Here is a 27,726-nt window from a genome sequence, read left to right as displayed (position 1 = left end):
CCTGCTGTGTACTTACTATAGAACAAGGGGGAGAATCTTTGCCGTTTTCCCAAACAGAAAGAAATAATCAGCATCGTCAACATCGGCCATATTTAAACTTTTAAACTTTAACTTAAAAATCATTTAGCCAAAAACCTGTCACGTTTCTGTTGTGTGTTTCAGGTGGATTTTCTCAGATGTACGCCTGTGTGTGTGACTGGCTTGGATTTTCATACAGAGAAGAAGTACAGTGGGTAAGTGTGTTTGTGTGCAGGCTTGTGTGTGCCCCCCCTCCCCCCCCTCCTGGAGAATATTCCAGTATTTGACTGGCTGGTTTCTTTTTTTCTTCCTTTCCCCCCACCATTCATGCTTTCGGCTTAAAATCTTCCTTCCTCAGATTATGTGAAAATCTGTATCATTGTCTAATTCTCTCTCTGCATCCCTCTTTCCTGATCATCTGTGCGGACTATTTACATGATTTAATTATATTTAAACAGGATGTGGATACAATTTACCTGACACAGGACACCAGGGAATTGAATTTGCAAGACTTCAGCCATCTTGACCACAGGTAAGCCACTGCTTTCTTTCCTTCCATTTGCAACTGATTTTGCTTCCGGAACCATACTTCTCGGCTGGTGCTTATAGACACAGGCGATCTCCAGAAAATCCCGTTACAAGGGGAATCGGGAGAATCTGAGACTCTCTGAATTTTGCCTTTCAAGTAATAGTCTCAAATGTGTTCATTTGGGATGGAGGTGCCTGTGTGTACTTGAAATCCAGAGTTCATAGTTAGGAACTGTGGAAATAATATAATTCTGAAGTTCTTATACCGACTTACAAAAGTCTATTTAATCATCTGCCCTGTGTATATAATACCATGTAGTATAGTATTATTTTGCCTAATTGCCTTAGAACATTTTTTCTAGGAGGCAATTTTATGCTGTAATCCTAAGAAATGACGTTTGGTTTACAATTTCTTTATGAGTTGGGGATTCGCTGCTAGGGTATAGATGCGCACATGTTGGTGGGAACGGGTTTGCCGTTATCTGCCTTGCGATCACGATAACACGGCTGTGAATCCCGTTACACGTTATTTGAGAAACCTGCGGGTTTTAAGATCTTGACGTTCGTATGTTCAGGGCTGAGGCTAGCGGGGTCAGGCCCCAGGGAAGAAGCTTCGTTCAGGGTTAGACAGCGTTGGGCGGTGCCCCTGCGTCTTTGCTGGGTATCCCAGCCTCCTCCCTGGAACCGCTGCTTATTTTAAGCAGCAGACGCTAGTCCCACCGCCGTGAACCTCAGCCCAGTCAGTCCGTCCTCTCTGTTTGGCATCGAGAGAGAGAATCCTGGCATCCGGCCCTACCTTTCGCGCTACGCGCACAGCTGGAATGCGGTGTCATGGCCTGAAAAATGCCATTTCAAATTATTTTCCCACCTACCTGGCGGGAAAATCCAGAGCTGTACAGGGGTCCCCGAAGAGTCCTAGCCAATGGAACGGAGCAGAGAACATGGACGGGAGCCCTCTCTGCGGCGCTGGGGGCTGCAGAGGGCGGCGAGGCCTGGTCTGTGCTCGTGGCCGAAGCCAAGTGCCCGAAGCCCCTGGTTCTCAAGCGTGGATTTGCTTCCTGCTTGTGGAGCCAGGGTGGTTTTCTCCCGCCTGGAGCTGTTCCCCCTCTTCCTGCACATGAGGGGACGTCGTACTCCCGCTCCGGCTTCCCTGGGTGTCCTGCGTAGCTCGTGAAAAAGTGAACTGAGAAACAAGGAAGAATCTTAGTCTGCAGGTTTTTTCTCAATAAACGCAGGAAATTGTACGTAGAGTAAGAGGATTGGGTCGCCCTGAAGCATTGGGGCTCAATGTGTGCGGCCCCCGGAACCCTTTACTGGTCTTGACAGTGATTGAGCTTTTGCGTTACGTGGGTTATTTTTTTTTTGGGACTCGCTGTATTAGAAGCTGAAACTAAAATTAAACACTTACTAATGCCTTTAAACATGTTAATAAACCCATTACATGCTAACGTAGGTACCGTTTTCGTGAACAATAACCATTTTCCGAGACAAACCTAAGTCCGCCGGAAGAGTGGCTTCCCTTCACCCGTGTGCTGATCTCTGTAACTTCTGACTTCATAGAAGGCAGCTGGATTCCCGTGTCCGCTTCTGTTCACGCTCTCGTGATGTGTGGCTTTGACTGAAGTACATTTAGAACATCCAGGCTTAAGCAGATGCATACTTAGAAAAGGGAGCGTTGGGGCGCCTGGGTGGCTCAGTCGGTTGAGCGTCCGACTTCGGCTCAGGTCACGATCTCGCGGTCCGTGGGTTCGAGCCCCGCTCGGGCTCTGGGCTGATGGCTCAGAGCCTGGAGCCTGCTTCCGATTCTGTGTCTCCCTCTCTCTCTGCCCCTCCCCTATTCATGCTCTGTCTCTCTCTGTCTCAAAAATAAATAAATGTTAAAAAAATAAAAAAAAAAAAAAAAAGAAAAGGGAGCGTTGTTAATAGCCCTGTCACATGACTGTGAATACTCCTCTTTCATACTTCACCATGACTAGTAAAGCGATGGTTTCCCAAAGTTCAGTTGCTGTGTGGAGTCGGAAACCGTTTTCAACGAACTTTTTTTATTTTACTTTAAATCCCACTGGGGCCCTTGGGTGACTCAGTCGGTTGAGCGCCTGGCTCTTGATTTCGGCTCAGGTCACGATCTCACGGTTTGTGAGGTTGAGCCCCACGTCGAGACTCTTCTCTCCCTCTCTCTCCCTGCCCCTCCCCCGCTTGAGTGTGTGCGCACGCGCTCTCTCTCTCTCTCAAAAATAAATAAACTTAAAAAGCAAATCCATTTGGTCCATCTTGTGCTTCGAACTAATCTTACCCCCAGATGGTTTTGTAGCAAGCATTCTGCATCGTTCATTTAGAAAATACTGGTTCACTGGGTTATGCATAGTGTGCAGATATTTTGCTGTTGTACAATAGGGAGAAAAGAGGACATTTGTTAACACCGCTGATCCTCTCAAAAAAGTCTTTTTAAGCGTGGCAAAACTGTCAGTCTCCTAGTGGCTGATAAAAGTTTCCCCAGATTCAAGTGGTTTTTTTTTTTTTTTTAAAGTTATAACTTTACTGTTGGAAAAAAGTTCCTCGAAGTGACAGGCTAACAACTTTTTACGCTGTAGAGAAAACATCTGCTAAATCCCAAGTCTGAATTGACTGTACTTTGTCATCTTTTGCATGGTGTTCCATGAGAGAGCGAGTTCTGCTTAGAACTCTATCACAAAGATACTTCGCATTGAGAAGATGAGCCCTTTGTATAAAGAGGAAGCATTTTGTGCCTGTTTCTGTTTTGTCGCACAGGCAGGTACTCAAGGGCTGAGATTTAATAAAAGAAGTACTTTCTACTTCATCAAGGGCATTCCTTTTTCTTTCTCTTTCTTTCTTTCTTTCTTTCTTTCTTTCTTTCTTTCTTTCTTTCTGTCTTTCCTTTTTTTTTTTTTTTTGACAAAGAAAGACAGCATGAGGGAGGGAGGGGCAGAGAGAGAGAGAGAGAGAGGGAGAGAGAATCCCAAGCAGGCTCCACACTGTTCATGCAGAGCCCAGTGTGGGACTTGAACTCACCAACCCTGAGATCATGACCTGAGCCAAAAGCAAGAATCGGAAGCTTAACTGACTGAGCCACCCAGGCGCCCCAGCTTTTTCTTTTTTTAAGTTTATTCATTTATTTTTAGAGAGCTAGAGAGCATGTGCAGGGGAGGGGCAGAAAGGGAGAGAGACAGAATCCAGGCAGGCTCCGTGCCATCAGGGGCTTGAACTCATGAACCCGTGAGATGGTGACCTGAGCCCAGATCAAGAGTCGGGCAGCTGACTGCACCACCTGGGCGCCCCAAGGGCGTTCTTAAGTGACATGGGCATTTGTTGGAAGAAACCACATGTGTGGCGGTAACGAACATAGTGACCGGCGTCCAGGCCTGGCATGGCCGTGTTGATTCCTGCTAAGGCACCGGTGGTTTTCCCTGCTGTCATTTTTCTAGCATCCATGCAGACGGTCTACATGGCGTAAAGGACAGTTTGTTTTAGTGTTATTATGAGAGTAGTTTTGAACTTGTGAGGCCCTCGAGGGAGTCCCGGGGTTCCACAGGGGTCCATGGACCATACTTGGAGTGAAGACACCGTGTATGGCGGCTTGAGGTGTTTCTCCGGCTTCCTTTGTCACACCTTCAACAGTTTTTACACCGTTAATAGGCTATGCGTAATGTCGGTGCTGTTTTCCAGCGTATCCGCTGTGCTCAATTTGATGATTAATCTGGCCACAGAGGGAAACCATATCTAGGGAAGCTACTAAATACAGTTACTTCACATACATAGAAATATATGGAATGCTGTCCACCGTTGAGGAACCTTGTCGAAACTGAGAATTTCCCTACAAACAGATTTTTTCCTAATTCCTTAGCTGGAGAATTTTCATTTTGTCAGTAAACACTGCATTCATGATTGTTTACTTTTCCTACTTGGTAAAGGGCTAGAAGCACTTTTGTCATTACTGAGATCCGAAGGCGGAAAACTTTTCCTGTCAAGGGCCAGATGGTAAATATTTTAGGCTTTATGGGGCAGGCAGCCACCGTGGCAGCTCAAAAGCAACTCTAGACAACGTGCAATTGAACGAGTGTGACTGTGTTCCAATAAAACTTTATTTACAAACATACACTCTGCGGGCTGTATCTCCCCAAAGAAAAATGCAATATGAGCTACAAAAAAAATTTAAAGCTTCTATTTATGCTTATTGCTGAATCATTTTAAAATTTCTATCTCTGTTTTATAATATGCAACATATTACTATTGCTGTATTTTGCGTGTAGTAACTACTAAAAAATTAGTTCTCAATTTTTTTTTTCTTTTTTCAATTTTTGGTTTTTTTTTATTGCAGTGGGCTTAATAACAGCAGGGGTCATTGCTATAGACGTCTCCTTTCCTACTAATGCCTAAATACTTGGACTTTTTCCAGAACTCTTTTGCCCTAATCTTCAGTATATCCCCTCGTTGTTGAGGATTTAATTTCCCCCCCATGATTCTTACTATTACGATTAGCGCCAGCTTCTATATAAAGAGGCTACTTACGGTCAGTGCTTTTAGATAGCCTGTATTAATAATATTTTGCCAATCAAATTACAACGGAGTACATTGGATGGACATTTCTGTACGTTAGAATCTTGAGCACGCTTCTCCGTAAAGGGACAGTCTGTACTTAAGCGGCACAGTAGTTTGGAAGGATCCAGAGTGGCCCAGTTTGAGGGGGATAGGGGTCATTGTCTGACTTTGAGAGGTTTTACAAAAATGTTACTTTCTCGTTTGGGTATGAATTGTGGAGAAAAGAAGGGAGGAATGAGACGCATTTGAGGATCAAGAGGAGAGGTCGATGGGCCCCTGTTGAGCTGGAGTTTGTTAGCAAATGGGGCAGTAATTCTCATACGCGTTGGTGAATTTTCCCATGGTGGCAGTTGGCTCCCAGAAGCTCTGTTGGAACATAATTCCCAACTGGCCACCATTCAAAGCTTTATTTTTTCATTCAATTCTTCCTTGTCTGTAGTCCCCATACTTAGACACTTCCTTTCTCAAGAGCCTCTAGGGTCTCTAAACTCATTAGTGGTCCTGGGATGGAAGTTCTGTGAGGGCCGGGTTGTGTCTGTCTTGTTCAGGCTGTACGACGTGATGCTCTAGGGTCAAACCAGTGCCGCAGAATAAAGGATGTTCAAGGGCAACTGAGCTGCTCTAGGGAAACAGACCAGAATCCTGGGAGGGTGAGGGGATTCTTTTTTAAAGGCTTCCTGGACTACTCACATACTCTCCCCCAGAGGCAGGTTGGCGGTCGTTAGACTATTCACGTTCTTAACCCGATTTTGCTCTTTATTACCTACTCCAATCCATGGCTGAATCCTCTCCGGACTCCTATCAATTCTGTGTGTTTCTTTCAGTTCACTCACCCAAGCCTGGCATCTTTTGCATCTAGGGGTTTGTAACTACCGTTTTTTTTCAGCTTATCCAAATCGGGAGGTTTGGGTCATGCGTGGGGCATTGGTGTTAATGTTGCAGGTCTGATAACAGGGAGACTACACGTGGTTTGGGCGGCTTTTCTCACGTGGAGCACAGGCACGGAGGAAACAGTCTGCATGCGTGTGCTCCCCATCGATAATTCTCATCGAAGAGAATATAGATTGAGAGGATGCAGGTCTAGGGACTGGGCAGTGCCCCTGTCATCATTCTCATCATACACACCCTCCTAATGTCCTCTCCCCTCTCATTTGCCCGGGATCTGCTCTCCTGCAGAGACATACCCATTGTTAGGACACCGTGACCCTTATAGCACACGGCCTCAGGAACTGAGAAATGGGGAAACGTGGACGTCGTCCTGAGGCCGCTTATGAAGCCTCCAGTGTGCTCTTTTGTCTTCCCTGGGGACCTGCCTCCACGCGTGTGCGTCTTCAGCCACCTCCCTTAAGTCTCGAGGGTGTGTCCCGGAGCTTCAAGGTAGATCGCAAGCAACTTGAATGCTGTCACGGAAAACTGACTAGCTAAAAGGCTGTTATCAGAACTGAATGAGGGGTAAGCATTCGCGTCTGGGGATGACCGTGTGCATGCTAGAGCCATCCAGTTCCTCCCTGGAGAAGAGCAGTTAGGAAGCATTGTACTTGGGAAAATGCCCACCCACTTGTTCTCTATAGCTTCCAAAATTTTATTTAAGTATATTCTTGAAGCGTGCGCTGCTTTAGATACCGATGGGCCAAAAAGAGGCATAGCTGGAAAAGGCTTTGCTGCACATTTCTCACGGGACCTCTCCAAGGTCTGTGAGCCGACATGTTAAAAAGTGTAATTACACTGTAATTTGCAGGGGCGGGAATGATGGGGTGGAGGGGGAGTGGTGCCGAGGCGAAGAGAATATACTGCTTTGGATACATCGATTTTTTTTTTTTTTTCTTGCTCCCGGTAGATTTGCAAGACGAGCTAATCTCGTCAATCCTCTAAAGGCTCAATGACATGCATCATTGAGTTTAAACCTGGCTCATGAGAGCCCAGCTGGCAGCTCATTCCCTTCAGACTCGTGTGTTTGTGTTTTCATATTTCTTACTCATCAGAGTGACAGTCTTGAGCCTGATGCTTCCAGAAGAGTTTTGCGTGTGGGTTAATGTTTGTCAAGGTTGTCCCGAGGGCATTGGTGTAATTCTTTCCTAATCTAGGCTGTCTCTCTTTATTCTCGCTCTCATTTCAAAAGGAAGAAATGCTGTTTGGAGTGTGAAATCAGGTATGAAGAACAGCGCTGCCTTCTGTTTTCCTTTTCAAAATGTCTGTGAACAATTCCGTACGCGTGGTTTCCGGTCTGGGTCAGACGGGCTCTGTGACTAAGGCAAGTGACTTAGACCCTGAATCACTTGCCAGCTTGTTTGTTTTTGCATTTTAACTTTTTGAAATAGCCCCCTCCCCCACTATTAGTTTATTTTTAACATCCAAAACAACAAGAGTGCTGTCGTTATTTGAGGAATTGCTTCAGGAAACATGTGGTGGTTGGCTTTCCAAATAAGTGGCTGGTTGAATGTGATGGGAAGGGTCTGGAGTCTTCGATCTAAAATCCTACGGGTGTACCGCCCTGGGTTCACCGTAGAGTAGTTTGAAGATTCTTGACGACTTTAAAAAGACTCCTTTTAAAATGAACAGCCATATAAAGTGGCCAGTTTTCTTAATTGAAAGGAAAAGAGACACACCAAATCCCTACATTACAGAAAATTTTGCATTTCCAGAGGCCAGTTCATGATCTTTTCTTTTTTCTTTTTTCTCTTTTCTCTATTCTTTTCATTCCTTTTCTTTAAATTTTAGTTAACATGCAGTGCGATATTGGTTTCAGGGGTAGACTTCAGTGATCATCACTTACAGCAAACACCCAGTGCTCATCCCAACAAGTGCCCTCCTTAATACCCATCACCATCTAGCCCATCCCCTATCCGCCTCCTTTTATATTTGAGTGGTTCCATATTGGGGGCATATATATTTACAATTGTTAGATATTCTTGATTGACAGACTTCTTAATTATAATGCCCTTCTTCATCTCTTGTTACAGTCTTTGTTTTAATGTTTATTTGACAGAGAGTGCGCGCGAGCGAGTGTGGGGGGGAGGGGCAGAGAGAGGGGGGGACAGAGGATCCAAAGTGGGCTCTGTGCTTACGGCAGCGTGCCCAGTGTCAACCTTGAACTCATGAACTGTGAGATCATGACCTGAGCTGAAAGTGGACACTTAACTGACTGAGCCACCCAGGTGCCCCGATAGCGTTTGTTTCAAAGTCTAGTTTGTCTGATACAATTTGGCTACTCTGGCTTTCTTTTGGTGTCCATTAGCATGATAGACAGTTCTCCATCCTCTCACTTTCCATTTGCAGGTGTCTTTAGATCTAAAACAAATCTCTTGTAGGCAGCATATAGATGGATCTTGTGTTTTTATCCATTTTGATACCCTGTGTCTTTTGATTGGAGCATTTAGTCCATTTATATTCAGAGTGATTATTGTAAAAGATATGAATTCAGTGCCATTGTTTTGCCTTAGAGTTGGTGTTTCTGGTGATACTCTCTGGTCCTTTCTAGTCTTTGTTGCTTTTGGTCTTTTTTTTTTTTTTTTTTTTCTTTGCACTCAAAGAGTCTCCCTTAAAATTTCATGTAGGGCTGGTTTAGTGGTCGCAAACTCCTTCAGTTTTTTCTTTGCCTGGGAAACTATCTCTCCTTCTGTTTTGAATGACAATCTAGCTGGATAGAGTATTCTTGGCTGCATGCATGTTTTTCCGATTCAGCACATTGAATATATCCTGCCATCCCTTTCTGGCCTGCCAAGTGTCTGTGGACAGATCTGCTGCGAACCTGATCTGTCTTCCCTTGTAGGTTAGGGACTTCTTTTCCCCCTTGCCACTTTCAGAATTCTTCCCTTTTCTGTGTGTTTCGGGAATTTGACTATGATATGTCTTGGCGATGGCTGGCTTTTGGTGAATTTAATGGGAGTTCTCTGTGCTTCTTGGATTTTGATGTCTGTGTCCTTCCTAGATAAGGGGAGTTTTCAGCTATAATTTGCTCACATAAACCTTCTGCCCCCTTCTCTCTCTCTTCATCTTCTGGAACCCCTATGATACGAATGTTATTATGTTTTAATAAATCACCGAGTTCCCTAAGTTTGCCTTTGTGATCTGTTACCTTTGTTTCCTTCTTCTTTTCAGCTTCATTATTTTCCATAATTTCATCTTCTAGATATCATGGATTCCCTCTTCTGCCTCATCCACCCTTGTTTTTATGGCCTCCATTTGGGTTTGAAACTTGGTTATAGCATTTTTAATTTTGGCCTGACTAGATTTTAGTTCTTTTATCTCTGCAGAAAGGGATTCTCTGGTGTCTTCTATGCTTTTTTCAAGCCCAGCTAGTATCCTTATAATCCTTGTTTTAAAATCTAGTTCAGACATCTTATTCATATCTGCACTGATTAAATCCCTGGCCTTCATTTATTTCCTCTTCTTTCTTTTGAGGTAAATTCCTCCCTCTTGTCATTTTGGACGAAGAAAAAAATAACAACAGCTATAATAATAGAATGAAATCAAAAAGTTAACAATTAAAGAAATTAGGTAAGGAAGCTAGATCTGAGGTGTGTTTTGGTGTCCTTGTTCAGAGAAGCTGCCTCGTTCTGTCCCTGAGATTATGCAGATTGTTCTGTTAATCTTCACATCGATTTCCTACGTGTTCAAAATGGTTTGATGCTGATCTAGCTGTGTTTTAGGGACAAGCTCAGGGGGTACCCTTACTATTCCACCATCTTAACTCATCCCAGTTCTTGATCTTTTCTGTGATGCTGCCCTTATTTTCAGTTTTATCATGGCATGTTTTTTCTTTTCTGGAAATAAGTGAAACACTTGGTATGTTTGTGTTTTGCTTTTTTTTTTTTAATTCTTTATTTTTGAAAGAGAAACAGAGTGTGAGCAGGGGAGGGGCGGAGAGACAGGGAGACACAGAACCCCAAGCAGCTCCAGGCTCTGAGCTGTCAGCACAGAGCCCGACAGGGGCTCGAACCCACAAACAGTGAAATCATGACCCGAGCCGAAGTTGGACACTCAACCGACTGAGCCACCTAGGCGCCCCTAGGTACATTTGAGTTTTAAGGGAAGGTTTGGATCATTCAGAGTTGCCAACTGAGATGAGAACTAAGGATCTCAATTTGTATTACAAACCCCAGCCCACGGCTGGATTAACAACCACCACAGCAACGAACAACTCTACGTGTAATACATTTATAGCAGGGAAAAGGTTAGGGAATGTTAATTGTCTCCTCTGTCTTCAACAGAGTGTAGGAAAAGATTCTGCTATATGACTCTAAAGGGTATTAACATTGGATCTTCCTTCTCAGGGGTTGGAGTCTTAAGATGTCTTTGTTCCCATTTTCAGGAAGCAGTAGAAATGTCCTGTGGAAATGACAAGAGAATATTATGTTCCCATGTTACCAAGACTCAGGGGAGCATTACCTAAACTGCTGTAACTCTTCAAGGGTGACTTTACTTTTCAGATCAGAGTCAAGCGGTAGTTAAGAGTGTCTTAGGAGATCAAGACAAAACACATTGGGAGGCAGAATCCGTGCCATGGACTGATAGTAAAAAGCTGTCACCACGAGAAAATCAGTCGAGATGATAAGCATTGGTGTTTGGAAACCTTTCTACATCATGTAGTGTAACCCCCGGGGTGCCTTAGTGAAAACACGAGGAAGGGTTGGTTCTGATTGGCACAGACCCCACCGGGGAAGGTCCAGGGAGCTCTCGGCAGTGAGGTGTTACCGGCACAGGGGTTGGGAGGCCCGCGTGAATCAGGAGTTATCCTGTTTGCTTATCTGATCGCTTATTACCGTGTTCTGAGAAAGCCATCCAGGAAAATGAACTCTCGGGAATGAAATTGTTTACATCTTGTCTTGTGTATTTTTCTGTGGAGGTGAGATGTACCAGTTTTGATCATTATTGGTGATAGATTGTCATATATAGACCGAGTCTCCTGGAGCCTTGGCCTCTGTTGTGGCTGTCCCGACGGCTTAGATGTTCTGAGAGTGACAGATTCTAGGAATCCCGAGTGTCACTCAGTTCAGACCTTGACTTTTCTCTGTGTTTGCTGAAGTGGTTCCTGGATGCTTGCTTCTCAGACTTGAAGCTCCCCATTCTCTGCACGGTCCAGGCAGGTTGAGAGAAGCTTTGGACCTGAGAAATTGAGGTTTTACATAGTGTTGTATGTAGCTATAGTTTATTTACTTTTGCTTCCGTTTTGTATTCTGATGTGTGACCATTCTACAAGTTATCCATTCTGCGGTTAATTGGATATTTGGATTAGCTTAATGACTAGGTTGAGTAATGCTGTTGAGGCCATTCTTACAGTTGTTTACTTAGAGAAAAGTTTGCCGTTCCGTGTACCAGAATGCAAATAATGGTAAAGTCAACCACTGTGTCCGCCCTTGAGGTCGAGAAACAGTCTATTGCCTCTTCGAAGAAGACTTTAATAAGTCAATTTTCAGTCATGGTTCCCCCTGCGCTCCTACCTTACCTGATGGAACAGTTATTCTAACAGTCCTTGTGTTTCTTTGTAGTTGCGTTACAAAAGTGTGCATGTTTCATTTGGGGTTGTATTAAGTCTTTATTTTTTTTTTAATTTTTTTAATTTTTTTTTTTTTTACGTTTACTTATTTTTGAGAAACAGAGTGAGACAAAGCATGAGCGGGGGAGGGGCAGAGAGAGGGGGAGACACAGAGTCTGAAGCAGGCTCCAGGCGCTGAGCTGTCAGCATAGAGCCTGATGCGGGGCTCGAACCCACAACCGTGAGATCATGGCCTGAGCCGAAGTCAGACGCTCAACCGACTGAGCCACCCAGGCGCCCCTGGGGTTGTATTAAGTCTTCAATAAATTTCAGAAAAAAATATTATTTTGCCTTGGCTCTTGTTCTAGCTAGCCTCTGTACCTGCTTTCTGCCTCAGGCTTCTCTCCTCTCCCCAGTACCTCTTGCCTGCATAATGAAAATTGTTACCTTCCTCTGATACATCCTGCCTACATTGCTGAAATTGTTAACTTCCTGAAACATTTCTCTGCTTAAAAGCTTTGTAATGGTCACCCTGTCAACAGTCATGTTCCCTTTGCTTTCAAGCCTTATTTCTAGATACTAAGTGTTCTGGTTATCTGTTGCTATATACGAACCATTCCAAACGTAATGGACTACAGCAAGAGCCGTCCCTTGTTAATTGTCCATCACAGCTCTGGGCTTGATTAGGCTCCGCTAGGTGGTTTTTGCTTGGGCTCTTTCCAGCTGTTACAGTCAGATATGGGCTGGGTCTGGAACCATCTTGAAGGCTTCCTTATTCACGGGTCTGGTAGTTGATGCTGGCTGTCTGCTGGGACACTTCCACGTGGCCTGGCCTTTCTCAGAGCAGGGCGGCTGGATTCCATGGGTGAACCTATCAGAAGGAACTAAGCAGACGCCATATTATTGCCTTTTCTTACCTCGCCTTGGAAGTCCCCCAGCATCGGTGGAAGATACCCATGTTGTCTCCAGTGTCTGACCATTATGGATACAGCCGTTATAAACAGTAACATAGAAGTTTCTGTGGAAGTACACGTTTTTATTTCTCTTGGTTGAGTATCTAGGATTGAGGTTGTTGGATCTTACGGTCAGCGTGTATTGAATATCATAGACACTGTCAGACTGTTTTCCACACCAAGTATGCCATTAGGATTCCCATCAGCAACGTATGAGGTTCCAGTCGCTTGGCATTTTTTCGTTTTCAATTTTAGCAATTCACTAACTTTGGAGTGGCATCTTGTTTTGGCTTTAAATTGCATTTCTTTAATGGTTAATAATTTCAGACATCTTTTTATGTACTTCTTTGCCATTGATATATCTTCTTTGGTGAAGTATCTCTTTAAATCTTTTGCTTATTTTTAACTTTTTTTTATTATTATTATTTTTGAGAGTCAGAGACAGAGCATCAGTGGGGGAGGGGCAGAGAGAGGGGGACACAGAATCCGAAGCAGGCTCCAGGCTCCGAGCCATCAGCACAGAGCCCGACGCGGGGCTCGAACCCACGAAACTGCGAGATCATGACCTGAGCTGAAGTCGGACGCTTACCCGACTGAGCCACCCAGGCTCACCTCTTTTGCTTATTTTTAAAAACTCGGTTGTTTCTTATCATTAACCTCTTTATACATTCTGATATCAAGTTCTTCGTTAGAAACGTGATGTGCAAATATTTGCCAAGGAAAAACTGATTTTTCCACTTTACCAGGTGAAGTCCAATTTATCAATTTTTCCTTTTGTGGATCATGCTTTTGGTGTCGGATCTAAAATCTCTGACTAAGCCGTACCTTGCTCTGTCGACCATTTCCTCTGCCTGGATTCTTCTCCCTTCGCTTGTGGACTTCAGTCTGCCTTTTCAGGATTTTTGCATGTCGTTTTAGAGCTGATGCTGTCCTGCCCCCTGTGACAATGTAAAACCTGCTTCTATAAATGATGTGCTCTTCGGTTCCTGAAAACGACTTCGTTATGACAAAAGCCAGCTGTCCTTCAAATCAAGTGACAGACTAGCACACACAATAAAGAGGTCTGAAGTGTCATCCCTGCTTGACATTAAATCCACACAAGGAAATAAGATGAGAAGGAGCCGCCGTGGCTCCTGAATGGAGAAGTACAGGGAGAACCCCTGAACCAAGTGTGTGATAAGCCGGCATTTGCCGTCAGAGAAGCGACTGTCCCCAGATCGCAGGGGGAGCAAATGGCGTTGACTCTGGCACGCGGTCCGTGGGGAGCAGGGACGGGAGTGAAGACCTATGGGAAGGGTTGCTGTTCATGGTTTTAAATCTGAAACTTAAGCAAAAATTGATAAAGAGGCTCTTCTGTTGGACAGATGGCATATGGAACCACGTGACTGAGAGTTGTTTTTTTTTTTTTTTTTTTTTTTTTTGCATTGTTTCTCTCGCCTACCTGCAGGGACTTGTTTCTCCTTTATTATTTATTTTTTTTAATTAGAGAGAGAGAGCAAGCAAGCAAGCTCGGGAGGGGCAGAGAGAGAGGGGGAGACCCAGAATCCAAAGCGGGCTCCAGGCTCCTAGCTGTCAGCGCAGAGCCCGACGTGAGGCTCAAACCCATGAACTGTGAGATCACGACCTCAGTGGAAGTCAGATGTTCAACTGACTGAGCCCTACCCAGGCGCCCCTCCTTTTTAAAGCATGTCTGACGAAGCCAGACGTATGGTTAAATGAGATAGCCTGAGTAGTGTGCCTGCCACAGGGCCCGGTACGCAGAGGCTATGAAATAATGTGGATTTTGCCACTCTCTCCACCTTCTGCCTTTCTTTTCTGTCTCAGCAACAGTTTGAGTGTTTGCCAGGTGTCACGCCAGGAGGATGACACTGATTATGGTCTGGCTGAAACTGGAAGAGAGAGAGTTGGTTTTCACAGAACTTACAGCCTGGGGGTGGTGGGCAACAAATGTTGAATACAGAGGCAGAATAAAATGACTCCGAGGCAGAATAAAATTAATGCTAAATAGAGATGCGGACAGGGTGCTGGCTGGGGTGGCCCAGGGGAGCCCAGACAGGAGATGTGTGATATATGCGTCGAAGGGTGCAGGGATGTTCCTAGGTGAACACAGCACTGAAAGATGCTTCCGACCGTGAAATTGTATGGTGTGTTTGATGAGTAGTGAATTGTCTGCTTCTTGGCTTGTGCATGAGTTAGGGGCTCATGTTGTAGGAGAGATCAAGCTGGAAAAACACGATGCAGGTGGCTCTCTGAAGCACATAGTTCCTTCAGTGGCTGAAGAGTTTGTGGGAAGCATGAGACAAAAATGCACCTGGGCTGTCTCGTGTGTGTCATCAGCATCAGGAACTACGGGAAAGTTCCAAATGGTTGTAGGATGCTTGCTAAGCCTCGGGGATCCATTCAGGGTCACTTATTATCTACAAGGCTAGACAGTGTCCTTGCTTGCATTATAAACTCACCTGGAGAGTTCAGTTGACTCTTAACAGTGGTGGGAGAGTGGGGGCCGGGGCACCGATTCTCCCACGCAGTAGAAAATCCCAAGCTTAATCCCCCAGAGCTTAAGCACTAATAGCTTAGTGTTGACCGACAGCCTTGTCAATAACCTAAGTATTTAACACATATTTTCATGTATTATATGTTCTTACCATAAAGTAAGCTAGAGGAAAGAAAATGTTATTAAGGAAGTCATAAAGAAGAGAAGATACCTTTAGAATAGTGTATTTTTTTATTAAATAAATCCATGTAGTTCGAAGCCATATTGGTCAGAGGTGAACTGTATATGACCTTCTTGATGGTTAAAGGTAGAGACTTGCTAATAGAGAACTAGACGTACAGTTTCTCTTAGAGCAAGGAAGGTCTCTGAGCACACGCTCTACAGGTCTCTTTTCCTCCGGATACAGCCATCAAAGTCCCTCGAAGTGATTTAACGCCAGCCTTTACGAATTCTGCTTACAGACGTGAAGATCTGTCCTGCAGACTTTAACCGTTGTCTAGCAGTGGAAGTCGTTGCAGCTGGAGGCTGTGCTTGTGAATGATAGAAACGAACAAGTAAACTTGGATGTCACAGGTTGAAAGTCAAGTGCCAATATGGCTGTCCTAAAAGTGCCTTCACGTGTCTTGTTATTTCTGCCTCTAGGGACCTGATACCCATCATTGCTGCTCTGGAGTACAACCAGTGGTTCACGAAGTTGTCTTCCAAGGATCTGAAACTGGTAAGAAAGTGGAGCTCTTGCAAAGGTCGCTTAGCTGCGCTGAGTTTCAAAAGCCCGATCGTTTTCAGAAACACATTTGTTTTCCTACTGATCTGGCGAGCTGCGCACATGCTTCTTTCTTGAGCAGATATTTTTCCCGTGAATGATCTGTATGCCGCTGCACCCAGTTTGTCATGTGAGATGCTCCGGAGAAGTACCTCCTCACGTTTCCAGCTGCTTCAAGCAATTTCAGATAATGAACAGAAAGACACAATTTAGTGTAGCCTTCAGCACACACCCTCATTCTGTCGGCAAAAACAAAGTTACGTCTGCACAGCTGCCAACAGCAGATTTTACGTTTCTATCCTGCCTTCCGTCTCCACGAAGCCTCCCTTCCTAAGAATTTGGGGAAATGTTACCAGGTTGAGTTGGTCTGGTTGAGTTACGGTCGTTAACATTAATTTTCTGGATGAGCTCTGGGGCAGATTTATATGTAAGAGAAACGAAATCAAAGGGCAGTGTTGGTCTTCAGAAGGTATGTGGGAGCCACATTTTCAGTCTGTTTTACCAGTGGAAAAAGACGCCCTGTTGGGGATTGTCTGCACGTTCAAAGCAGCCGTGTGGACAGAGCCTGATCCACCGGTTAGCTTTCTGCTACTTCATTTTAGGACAGGAAGTCATGTACAGGTTGTTTTATCGGCGACTCTTACCTTCAAGCCTCCGGCCTTCAGGGAGCGTGGAAACTGGGGGCTTAAGATTTTCATAGTGAAGAGGTAGGATTTTGATTGAGAGGTGGATCTGTAGAAAGTGGAGGGTTGAGATTTGCTGGTGGACAGGCTGCTTGTTCTCTGAATTTCCCGGGGAGTGAGGGGCTGAAAGGCATTATTAGCACGAGCTTGGGCTGAACTCATTTGGGGTCCACGGAGAGCCGGCGTGGTATAGAAAGAGTGTGGGCTGGGAAACAGACCTGGGTCTCAGATTCTGACTCATGACAAGGCCATGTGACCTTAGCTAAGTCACTGGACGTTCCAGGGCCTCGGCTTCCTGCGTACCTATTATTGAGAGTTATTTGGACCTCGTGTCTCATTCGTCTCTATCCAGAGCTTATCAGAGTATATGGCTCCTGATAGCTATTCCATAAAAATTGATTTAATGAACAGATGTCAAATTAGGTTGGACCACGAATGAATGGGCGTAGACATACATGTATAGCTAATTTGCAGATTATTCAGAGGAGTAAATAATGTGGACAGAAATGTGAACACAGTACCTGACCTATTGCAGGCATTTTTTTAACTGTTAACTGTTGCTACTGCTGTCACAGACTAGCGAAGAGGCTGAGAAATGAACGAGTGTGGGGCTGCGAATTCTGGAAACTGTATCAGCTAAGTAGGGGGAGTTTCTGAGGTCAGTGGTGATGGAGCTGGGGATGGTGGGGGCGGGGGCGGGTGAACTCCCAGGGAACAGACCAGAGGCCATGATGGAGGGTCAGATCTGGGGGACAGAAGCCTCTCCTTGCTTGCTGTTTGCTGCCTGCTGGGATGGGGACCATTTGTAGGACGGAGCCAACGGCGGTGACAGACCGGCGAGGGGAGCCAATGGGGAAATGAGAAGCGGATTAGTTCAGGGATTGTGGGATCAGTGAGAGCAATGCTTCTCTACCAAGTCAGTTCACCTGGCTCATTAAAACATTCCTGTAAGTTGGTGAATGGGGCACAGGAGAGCTGTGAGGAGCTGATGCAGACCCACTTTGGGAAATCGTCCCAGCCCGCTGTTACAGGGATGTGTCCCGGCCAGTGGTGCTGCCCTTGTGTCACCATTTCTCCCCGGTGTGCTGGGGTGAAAGGAAGGTTGGCGAAGGGAGGCGAGGGCTGCCCTTTACGGCTTTTCCGTTAGCGAAGATTGAAGCGCAAAAACACACGTGTATATTTTTAACATTCGGTATTTTAAAACGAAAAGTGGTCTTGGGGATATCAGCCTTCTGTCTTCAAAAGGAATGGCAGTTCTTCACGAGTTTTCACCCGAAGTTAAAAAGAACGGACGCTTGCCCCTTTGATGGGTCTTGCGATATGCAGTCTCAGAACATTTTCTAATATGTGGCTTATTGGAGGAGACGACAGTATTCCACTTTCTTTGGACTTTTTTTTTTTTTTTAATTTTTTTTTTCAACATTTATTTATTTTTGGGACAGAGAGAGACAGAGCATGAACGGGCGAGGGGCAGAGAGAGAGGGAGACACAGAATTGGAAACAGGCTCCAGGCTCTGAGCCATCAGCCCAGAGCCCGACGCGGGGCTCGAACTCACGGACCGCGAGATCGTGACCTGGCTGAAGTCGGACGCTTAATCGACTGCGCCACCCAGGCGCCCCTGGACTTTTTTTTTAAAGTTTATTTATTTTGTGAGAAAGAGAGAAAGCGTGAGTGGAGAAGGGGCAAAGAGAGAGGAGAGAGCTAGAATACCAAGCAGGCTCCACACCGCCAGCACAGAGCCCGATGTGGGGCTTGACCTCACGAACCGTGAGATCGTGACCTGAGCCGAAGCTGGACGCTTACCCCACTGAACCACCCAAGCGCCGCTGGACTTTTTATTTTATTTTATTTTATTTTATTTTATTTTATTTCTTTTTAATGTTTTTTTTTTTTTTTTTTTAATTTTTGAGAGAGAGACAGAGCATGAGTGGAGGAGGGGCAGAGAGAGAGGGAGACACAGAATCCAAAGCAGGCTCCAGGCTCTGAGCTGTCAGCACAGAGCCCGATGTGGGGCTCGAAGTCATGAACTACGAGATCATGACCTGAGCCGGACGCTCAACCGACTGAGACATCCAGACGCCCCAACCCCTGGGCTTTTTAAAACGGGAAATGCTTGGCAAAAAAGAGTGACTTTCTCTCAAGTTGTATACATTCTCCGGGTTGTTAAGATTGCTCCTGGCTCACTAAAAGCCCCTTATATGAGGGCACCACGAGAGAAACAGGTCACATTCGCTTTCTGCTCATCTTATGACTCTAGTCGTAATCCCTCTCCCTAAGTTAAACAGGAGGATGGAGGGATTTTTTTTTTTTTAATACACCAAATTTGCGATTAGGACCAAGTTCCTGTCTCATATTCTCCACTGATTAAAACCGCAGTCGATTGGTGGTCTTGCTCAAGGCCTGATTTTGTAATTTAGGCAAGTCGGCGAGCATCATGGGGTCTTTTCAAATCTTTTAAAGATGGCGTGGTTGGGCCAGTTGTACGTAGTTCCTTTTAGATATAAAAATTCCATATGCCTTTTATTTCTCATTAGTTCCATTGTTCCCGACAGCAATTCCCCTAGTTTTTATTATATACCTTTTTTTTTTTTTTTGACAGAGAGAGAGAGAGAGAAAGAGAAAATCTTCAGCAGGCTCTGTGCTCAGCATGGAGCCCCACGTGGGGCTCGATCCCACCACTGTGAGATCATGACCTAGGCTGAAATCAAGAGTCAGACACTTAACTGACTGAGCCACCCAGGCGCCCCTTACTGTATACTTTCGAGTTTTAACTAAATGCAAGCTCTTGGAGAGGCATTGTCTTAATTTGTTAAGAACTTTGTCTCCCTAAACCGGTGAACATAGGGTTGAACAGACAGTTGACATCTGGGGAGCATGGCAGTATGGTCACATGTTACTTGCCATCTAGGTTTGGGTGTATGTGCGTATCGCTTTAAAAACTTCATCCCATATATTCTTAGTATAGAAAACAATTCTTTTCGCGTACTTGGCACTTAGTAAAAAGTAACAAAATTAACATAGACGTAAATGACTTGTTATACCTCTCCCCTCCTGGCATTCTAAAGAAAAGCTGGGCATACTTTTTGCACATTTTCTGTAATAAATTTTTATTACAGTAATTATACCCAATGGGTAAATGAAAGCTCTGCTTTGGGAAATTGCTTTTCTGGATGCTTCGTGAGGTCGCCCTGGAAAGGTAATGATACCATAGATTGTTTTTGGAAATGAGGATAATTCCTGCAAAAACATTGTCGAAGCAATCACTTTTTATCATGCCAACACAAAGTAAGATCTATTCACCTGGTTGTATATTGTAAGATCCAGAATTACACTGATCAGGGGGGGCCACCATTTTGAAAATCACCACCGTCAGCATAATGTAAATTGCAGGCATTCGGTCAATGGGAATTAGTTTTCCTCTTCCTTTGTCAATCTGTGGGACACATCAGTAACTCGGGGACCATGTGAAAGTAACATTATAGACAGAATGGATTCAAACACCACATAAGAATTACAAATGCCTCAGATGCTGTGGGACTTGTGTGTTTCCAAGTGGGGTTTTCTGAAGGGTGCTCACTAGTGAGTTTTGTTATATTTCAGACTGTTCTAGTGATGCTTAATCCATTTGGATATATATGATCTGATAAATCAAAGAATTGTAAATTTGTGTGATATTTGAGGTAGAGAAACTGCTTTGATTATAGTATGCCACAGCACATAGAACTCCCTCCTTCCTTCCTCCCTCCCACTCCTTCCCTCAGTCCCTCCCTCCCTCTCTCTTTCTCTCTCTCCCTCTCCTTCCCTCCCTTCCCTTTTCCCTTCCTTCCTTCCTTCCTTCCTTCCTTCCTTCCTTCCTTCCATCATAAGGGATTTAAATAGACCCTAACTTGTTTTTTTTTTTAATTTTTTTTAATGTTTATTTATTTTTGAGACAGAGAGAGACAGAGCATGAATGGGGGAGGGGCAGAGAGAGAGGGAGACACAGAATGTGAAGCAGGCGCCAGGCTCTGAGCTGTCAGCATAGAGCCCGACGCAGGGCTCGAACTCACGGACTGTGAGATCATGACCTGAGCCGAAGTCGGACGCTTAACTGACTGAGCCACCCAGGCGCCCTAAATAGACCCTAACTTGTAAGGAGATTTTAAAATCACTTTTTAATGTATAAATAATTTTAAAGTCAGGAACTGCCTTAAACATAAATATAAAAACATTAGCATATGAAAATTTAAAAGAAAAAAAATGTGGTACAATTCTGCAGCCAGGACACAACTTTTCATTTTTTCATGACACCTTCAAGCCCTGTGCTACTTACATTAGCCGTTTCAGTGGTTGCAATCTTTATTAGACATTTCACAATAATTCCGCATTTCATTTAATATTATATCCGAGCACTTAAAATATTTTGACAGAAATACATAACACAACTACATAATTTAAAACAATCTAATGTTTATTTACACGAGGGAGTATTTGCTAAACTCTCATTGGGTTGTGTCCCCCTTTATTTTAGAGAATGCTAGTGGGAACATCGTAATAGTAAACATTTATCAAGTGCTCATTTGGCCACCCTTTTAAAGGACATGACACCTTTAAACCTTAACTTTCTTATCTGTAAAAAGGGAATAACGATACTTAACAGTTTTATAATGACACACACATAAAGGGTTAGCTCAGGGCCTAGCACAAGACAAGAGCTCAGTAAAGGGAACATCATGTTTTTACCATCATGGCCACCACATAGTCTTTTGTTATCCTTTCTGGAGATCACTTTCCTTGGGAATTACTTTTGGTTGTCCCAAAATTGGGATGTGTCTCTGAGTGGCCCCAGCACAACTAAAATGGCCTTTTATTTTATTTTATTTATTTATTTGTTAAAAAAAATTTTTAAATGTTCATTTATTTATTTTTTTTTGCGAGAGAGAGAGAGAGAGAGAGAGAGCAAGCGAGCAGGCATGAGTGGGGGAGGGGCAGAGAGAGAGGGAGACACAGAATCCGAAGCAGGCTCCAGGCTCCAAGCGAGCTGTCAGCATAGAGCCTGACATGGGGCTCGAACTCACAAACCGGAGATCATGACCGGAGCTGAAGTCGGGACGCTCAACCGACGGAGCCACCCAGGGGCCCCTAAAGTGGCCTTTTAATTAGTCTATCGTAATTGTCTGTGTTCTTGTCTGATTGCCCTGCTGGATGGTACACTCTGAAAGGTAGCAACTTTTTGTCCTTTATATCATTGAATCCCCTGGACCTCGAACGTGACGGTGCGTGGGAATAGACAGTAAGTCAGGTTTTGTTGCGTGAACGAGTGCACGAATAAATGGCTCATTTAATTAGAACTTGGCATCTGTGTGGGTTTGTCACAGCAAAGTGAGGTTGCCCTTAAGACTTCGTGACGTGGTCAAAGAATGCTTTCTGTTACAGTCCACTGATGTTTGTGAACAGATACTGAGGGTGGTGAGTAGGTCCAATCGGCTGGAGGAATTGGTGTTGGAAAACGCTGGACTTAGAACGTGAGTATCTTCCAGAATATGTCAGTATATTGCTTAAAATCTTTCTGCTGTTTCCTTAAAATTAATACTTGGATTTTAAAAAAAGGTTGGGCTGCTCACATATACAGTGTAGTGTTTCCCTTCTAAAAACAAACAAACAAACAAACAAACAAACAAACAAACAAACAAATCCCTGTGTTCCCCATCATCATGAAGGTCAAGGGTTTTATAACATCTTTTATTGTTGTGTCGCTGGAGGGAGCCTGGTGTGGTGGGTGAGAGGATGGACCCTGAGCCAGGTGCCTCGTGGCCTTGGGCGAATTGCCTCACTTCTGTGCCTCAGTTTCTTCATCTTTAAGATGGAGAAAATAGTAGTGTCTACCTTACAGAATTATGGTTGTGACGATAAATGGATTAATACACGTAAAGTCCTTAGAAAAGTATCTTTCCTGTTACAGATGCTATGTGTCAGCTTTTATGAGTATCACTTGTGGTATAATTTTATGTAACACATTTAATATAATTTTATGGCTTTGCTTTGATATGTTTTAGCCATTTCTCTCTCTTTCCAAATTCGTACTTGCCTTGTTCAGTAGTAGGTGGGGGTTCAGTAGTCAGTACGCCTGCTTATGTGGAGTTCGAATCAGCCAGGACAAAGACTCCACTGCTCCTCGGTGAGGAGGGCTGAAGGGTTCATATTCACGGCACTTAGTGTGTTACTTTGAGTACAACGTACCTAAAATAGTGATTTTGATTTTTGTTACAACGTAGTGTTAGCAACTGTAGCCTTTAAACTCAATAATCAGGGCAATCAGTTTTGCATTGAGAGCATTGCATGAAATGAGAATTAAGGTCTAGTGAACAGCCTGTTGCAACTTTCGTGGAATGTAGGTGCAATTCAGGATTTTTTTTTAAGTTATGAAGGGACTCTAAGTAGTCCTATTCATAGCATCCTGGAATGTGTCTTTAAAGGGGGCAGTTACCTCTTTTCTTTTTGCTCTTGAAGGAGGTTGTGGCTAATCAGAATGAACCAGATTTTGGCCGTGGCTTTACAGATACTCTATTGAGGAATATAGACCTGTGTAACATAGATCGGGTGTTAACGAGTAGATGGTCTATAGGTTAATATTGTAAAGAAGGATTTCCTCTTTTTTAGATTTCACTCTAACTTTTCTAGCTTTTAAGTGTTTTATTTGAGCAGGTTTACATTTTGTGTTACGTAAGCTAACTGCTTTGTTTCCTTGCAGAGATTTTGCACAAAAACTGGCCAGTGCTTTAGCGCATAATCCCAACTCAGGACTCCACACAGTTAACCTTGCTGGGAACCCGCTGGAAGACCGAGGTACTGTAGCATTCCTGCGATCACTGATGCCAGAATTGTAAGAGAATTAGGGAGTTTGAATAGCCACACCGTAAGAACGCGGTCAAGCTCAGCTGTAATTACGTAACAGATTCTACTGGTGGCTTCGTTCGGCTTCTAGATTTTCTCTACCCTTTGATGAAGATACTGGCGCTAAAATCCATTATCTGATTAACTTCTTTTGAAGGGACACAGACAGAAAGGAGGCTATTGGTTTTAAACTGTTGTATTAGTTTTTTGTGGCTACATAACAAATTGCCAGCAACATGGCAGCTTAAAATGACATGGATGACCTGACAGTTTCCTTGGGTTCTAGTCTGGGCAGAGGTGTGCTGGGCTGTCCACTCAGCATCACAGGCTGAGATCAAGTGGTCAGGTGCAGCTGTGATCGTGACCTTACGGGCCCAAGCTTACTGGTTGTTGGCAGAATTAACGTCCTTGGGTTGGGAGGACAGAGGTCATTCTTTTTTTGCTAGCTCTCATTGGGGACCGCTCCCAGCACCCGGAACCTTGCTACACGATGCCTTCTCTTAAAACATGCCAGTTTGCTTTGCGCTCGAGGCAGTAAGGGGCACATGTCTTTGATGCCTGCCTTTCTTTTAAATAGAGCATCTGAGGGGCGTCTGGGTGGCTCAGTCGGTTGGGCGTCCGACTTCGGCTTAGGTCATGATTTCACGGTTTGTGGGTTTGAGCCCCGCATCGGGCTCTGTGCTGACGGCTCAGAACCTGGAGCCTGCTTACGATTCTGTGTCTCCTTTGCTCTGCCTCTCCCCGACTCATGCTCTGTCTCTCTCTGTCTTTCAAAAATAAAAAAAAATGTACAAAAAAAAAATTTACATGGAGCACCTGCTTGGGTCAGGCCCACCCAGGATAGTCTCCCTTCCGATGAACTCAAAGTCAACTGATCAGTGGCCCAATCATATCATTAGTCTGCCCCACACACTGGAGGAAATTGTACAGGGCATGCATAGCAGGGGACAGGAATCTTGAGGGCCATCTTACTATCCTGTCTACCACAAACATCTTTGAATATTTAACCAGGTTTGAATGTGAGGACAGGAAGAAAATGAAGGACTGGCCTTCTTTAGAAGTGTTTGTGTGGGCAGAGGGAAGACTTGGCAGGTTTAGAATGTGAAACTTAAGTATTTGAGTTCTCAGCAGGAGAACATCAGTGGGTGGGGTTTAAAAAGAATTAGCTTTATCTCTAGAGGGAGTATTTTGTTTTCATTAGCTGCTGCAAATGTTTTCCAGCATTGCTGAATGAAAGCCTTTCATCTTGTAACGTTATATATTTGATGAGGATTAATTATTAAACGGAGCTGACAGTACGGATCTAGACACTCAGTTCTGCCCTGTGGTCCCGATATAGACATCGTTCTTCCTTGAAAAGGACACCCACTCGTGTGGTATTCAAGCCAAAAATAAAGAGTAACTTCCTAGCATTTAAAGTAGTCCGTCTAAAGGCAGTTTGAGGCTGAATTAGAAAACAAGATCACATGGAAATCATCCTCATGGAATAAACCACAGCTGAAAATAATGGATGCGTATCCCTGGAGTAGGGGTTTCTTTGGGGCATAGGAATTTCTTTAGGAAAAAACAGATGTTGTCTCTGTTAGTGAAATGCTAGAAAATGATGAATAGGACGAAATGGAAACGTGGAGGTAAATCTACGTGTCGGTTACCGTTTATAGACCTTTATGGCTGTTTTGGTTTGGCTTTTGAGAGGGTGGGACCCAACCATATTTATCCAGTGACGGGATGAAGTCAGTGGAGGGAGGTTGTTGACGGGGGGGGGGGGGAGGGGGGGGGGGGGGTGTGTGCAGGTCCTTAAGGATGTGAATCCACAGCGCAGTCGGCCGGGAAGGGACACCCCTTAGTGCCGGGGAAATGCAGTTCAAACCACAGTGAGACTGCACTTCATAACCAGTAGAAGGGCTCTGATCCGAGTGGGGGTTGGAGAGGACGTGGGAAACTGGAGAACCCGCTTTACGGGCGGGATCGTAAAACGGTGCAGCCCCTTGGCAAGCTGGTCGGACGGTCTCTTAAACCGCTAAACACAGATTGGCCACATGACCCGGCAACTCCCCTCCTGGATCTCACCGAAGAGAGACGGAGCCCGTGTTCACGCCCAGACTCGCGAGCGCTTGTCACCGCGTTCCCCGTTGTGAGCCCAACGGTGGAGGCCGCCCTCGTGCCCACCGTGGACAAGCAGGTGGACGCATCGTGGGCGTCTGGACCATGGCACGTGGCCCAGCGGTGGAGGCGGGTGAGGGGCTGATTCCTGCTCCTGTGTGGTTGAACCTCAGAAACCTTATGTCGGGTGAAAGGAGCCGGACCCAAAAGACCACATACAGTGAGCTGTGGGCTTCGGAGGAAGGATGCCAGGGAGACCCAGGGTCTCCTTTGCTGCTGCAAGCCCTCCTGGACGGCTTACCCCTCAGCTACGATTTTACCCATCAGACCCCCGTCTTCGGTTTCAACTTCTCCGGTAGCGCTCAGTCATTGTGGCACATCGTAATTACATGCGGACACTTCTCCTCCACCTGCTTCCTTCTCGTCCCTGCCCCTTGTCCTCCGAAGACCTTGGACAACATCCGTTGAGAAGCCCTTCCTTTAAATTGCGTTTGATTTCATATCATCTTAATTCTCTTCTGCAGTTTTTCAGTTGCTTTGAAAATCGTGGCCACGTTCACAGAGACTTCTTTTCTACCAGACCACGCGCTCAAAGATGATGTTTCTGGGCTTCTGTCCACCACATTCCTACCTCTGAGCCCTGATTTCTGGGTCTTTCCATCTACCTGCGGTTCATTCACAGGAGCTAAAGTCACAGGTCGTTCCAAGGATGTTCCCCTCAACTTTGTGCGCACGTACTGACTCGCCAGCATGGTTTCTGCTCACGTAGGCTCAGTTTTTGACACTCCTGAGAATGTTCTCTCAAGCTGAGACGTCCCTTGTTTCGGCCCATTCTAGATTCATTCACTGATGTACTTGCCAGTGTTCTTGGACAACGGCCAGCACCTATATTTCCTGCCTCCACTCTGGGGGCGGAGCCTCCTGAACACAAATTCCGTGTACTTTTCTCTTTATTCAGGCTAAGTATCTGAAGATGATGGGTAGTTTTTCTGCTCACGGATGGAAATCCCACCAGGAATCCAACTAAGTGTCAAATATTTATACGAGCTTCCGTCCAGGCAAAATATTTCCTGCTTTTTTGTTTCTGAGCTGTTCAGTGATGGTATTTTATGTTCGAAAACAATAAAAAGCATGGGGGAGGAGGAATTTATAATTGGAGCGTGTAGCATATACAAGAGACCAAGGAAACCCAAAGAAGAGACAGTTTAGCGGCCCAGAAGTCTGAGGAATTTTAACACCAAATGGAATTTGATTTGGTACCTGGGCCATCCACTCCGGGACTCATTTGGAAACTCTCAGAGAGAAAGTTTGGCTCCTCGCTTTGTGATATGAATGTGGATGCAGCAAATTCCTGTTATTTCCTGCTCAGTCTCCTTGGGCCATACTTATGTATGAAGGACAGACAGACTTCTCTTGTTAAGGGGCTTGTGGCGGAGGAGGGTAGGGTATGAATCAGTAAGCTGGGGTGTGTGTGTATGTGCGTTGCTTTTTGGCTGCTGGGTCCCATGCTGTCTCTCTGTGTGGAGGACACACACAGCAGTGAGCAGACCACACGCACATGCACGAGCTCTTACTGTGGATGCAGGGTCGGGGCGGTTCCCCAGCTTTGCTCTTGACCTTCTGTCCCCGCGTGTTTGCAGATTGGAGGTCAAGACCCGCTAGCAGGCCATGAAATCAACCGCATAGCTCATGACCTGCGTTTGAAAAAAAGAAGAGGAAGGACTAGAACAGAATAGAAAATATCAGAGTGCGTTTGTCCGGAGAAACTTCGGTTTTAGTTTTCTACTACGTGTGTGTGTTTATTTTTGTATGAGGTGCCTTCCTTGGGATGGCAGATCTGTTGCTTTATGTGAGTCATGGTGGAAAAGGCTGAGGAATCTCTGCCCCGGCTCAACTTGATCAACTTTGCCTGATAAGTCCCGGGGCTGACCCAGCGTCTGAGCCACGGTGTCCTGGGTCATTTCCTCGTGACTCACCCTTTGGATCTGACATTACTTTTTGGATCAAAGTTGAGTAGTTTTGGAGAATGCAGCTCTCCTCTCTTGGCTCATTCCACACGCCTGACTTCCTTAGTTGTTACAGACTCCGTGTTCTGTTCTTCCTGCTTGTCCCTCCCAGCAACCCTCGTTTTTATGGTCTCCGCCTTGTCAGGAATGTCTATCCCTTTCCTCCCCTCACTTTGTTCTAAATTGGATTATTTTGTTTAAAGATGATCTTGAATCCCGTCTCAGAATGTTTTTCTTTTGGAAATGTTGACCTGAAGTACCCAGATTCCCCC

At 44.9% G+C, this 27,726-nt stretch overlaps 1 protein-coding gene and 1 non-coding gene across 5 annotated transcripts in view; one reads left to right on the top strand and one right to left on the bottom strand.

Moving 5' to 3' along the window:
- CARMIL1 (capping protein regulator and myosin 1 linker 1) overlaps positions 1 to 27,726 on the top strand; it is a 313,766-nt gene that overhangs the window by 141,227 nt on the left and 144,813 nt on the right. For all 4 annotated transcript variants that reach the window (XM_040460656.1, XM_040460654.1, XM_040460655.1 and 1 more), the window contains exons 7-11: positions 163 to 233; positions 477 to 550; positions 15,668 to 15,743; positions 21,888 to 21,976; positions 23,203 to 23,297. In XM_040460656.1, the coding sequence (XP_040316590.1) occupies positions 163 to 233; positions 477 to 550; positions 15,668 to 15,743; positions 21,888 to 21,976; positions 23,203 to 23,297 (405 nt within the window). The remainder of the gene's footprint in view (positions 1 to 162; positions 234 to 476; positions 551 to 15,667; positions 15,744 to 21,887; positions 21,977 to 23,202; positions 23,298 to 27,726) is intronic.
- On the bottom strand, positions 11,791 to 11,874 carry TRNAR-UCG (transfer RNA arginine (anticodon UCG)). The gene has a single exon. It is a non-coding gene; the product is annotated as a tRNA-Arg (tRNA).

This window comes from Herpailurus yagouaroundi, unplaced genomic scaffold, assembly GCF_014898765.1.
Source record: "Herpailurus yagouaroundi ecotype Mexico unplaced genomic scaffold, PumYag 250, whole genome shotgun sequence".
NCBI classification, from domain to species: Eukaryota; Metazoa; Chordata; class Mammalia; order Carnivora; family Felidae; genus Herpailurus; species Herpailurus yagouaroundi.
Note: the sequence above shows the minus strand (reverse complement) of the source record. Positions and strands in the feature narration are given on the sequence as shown.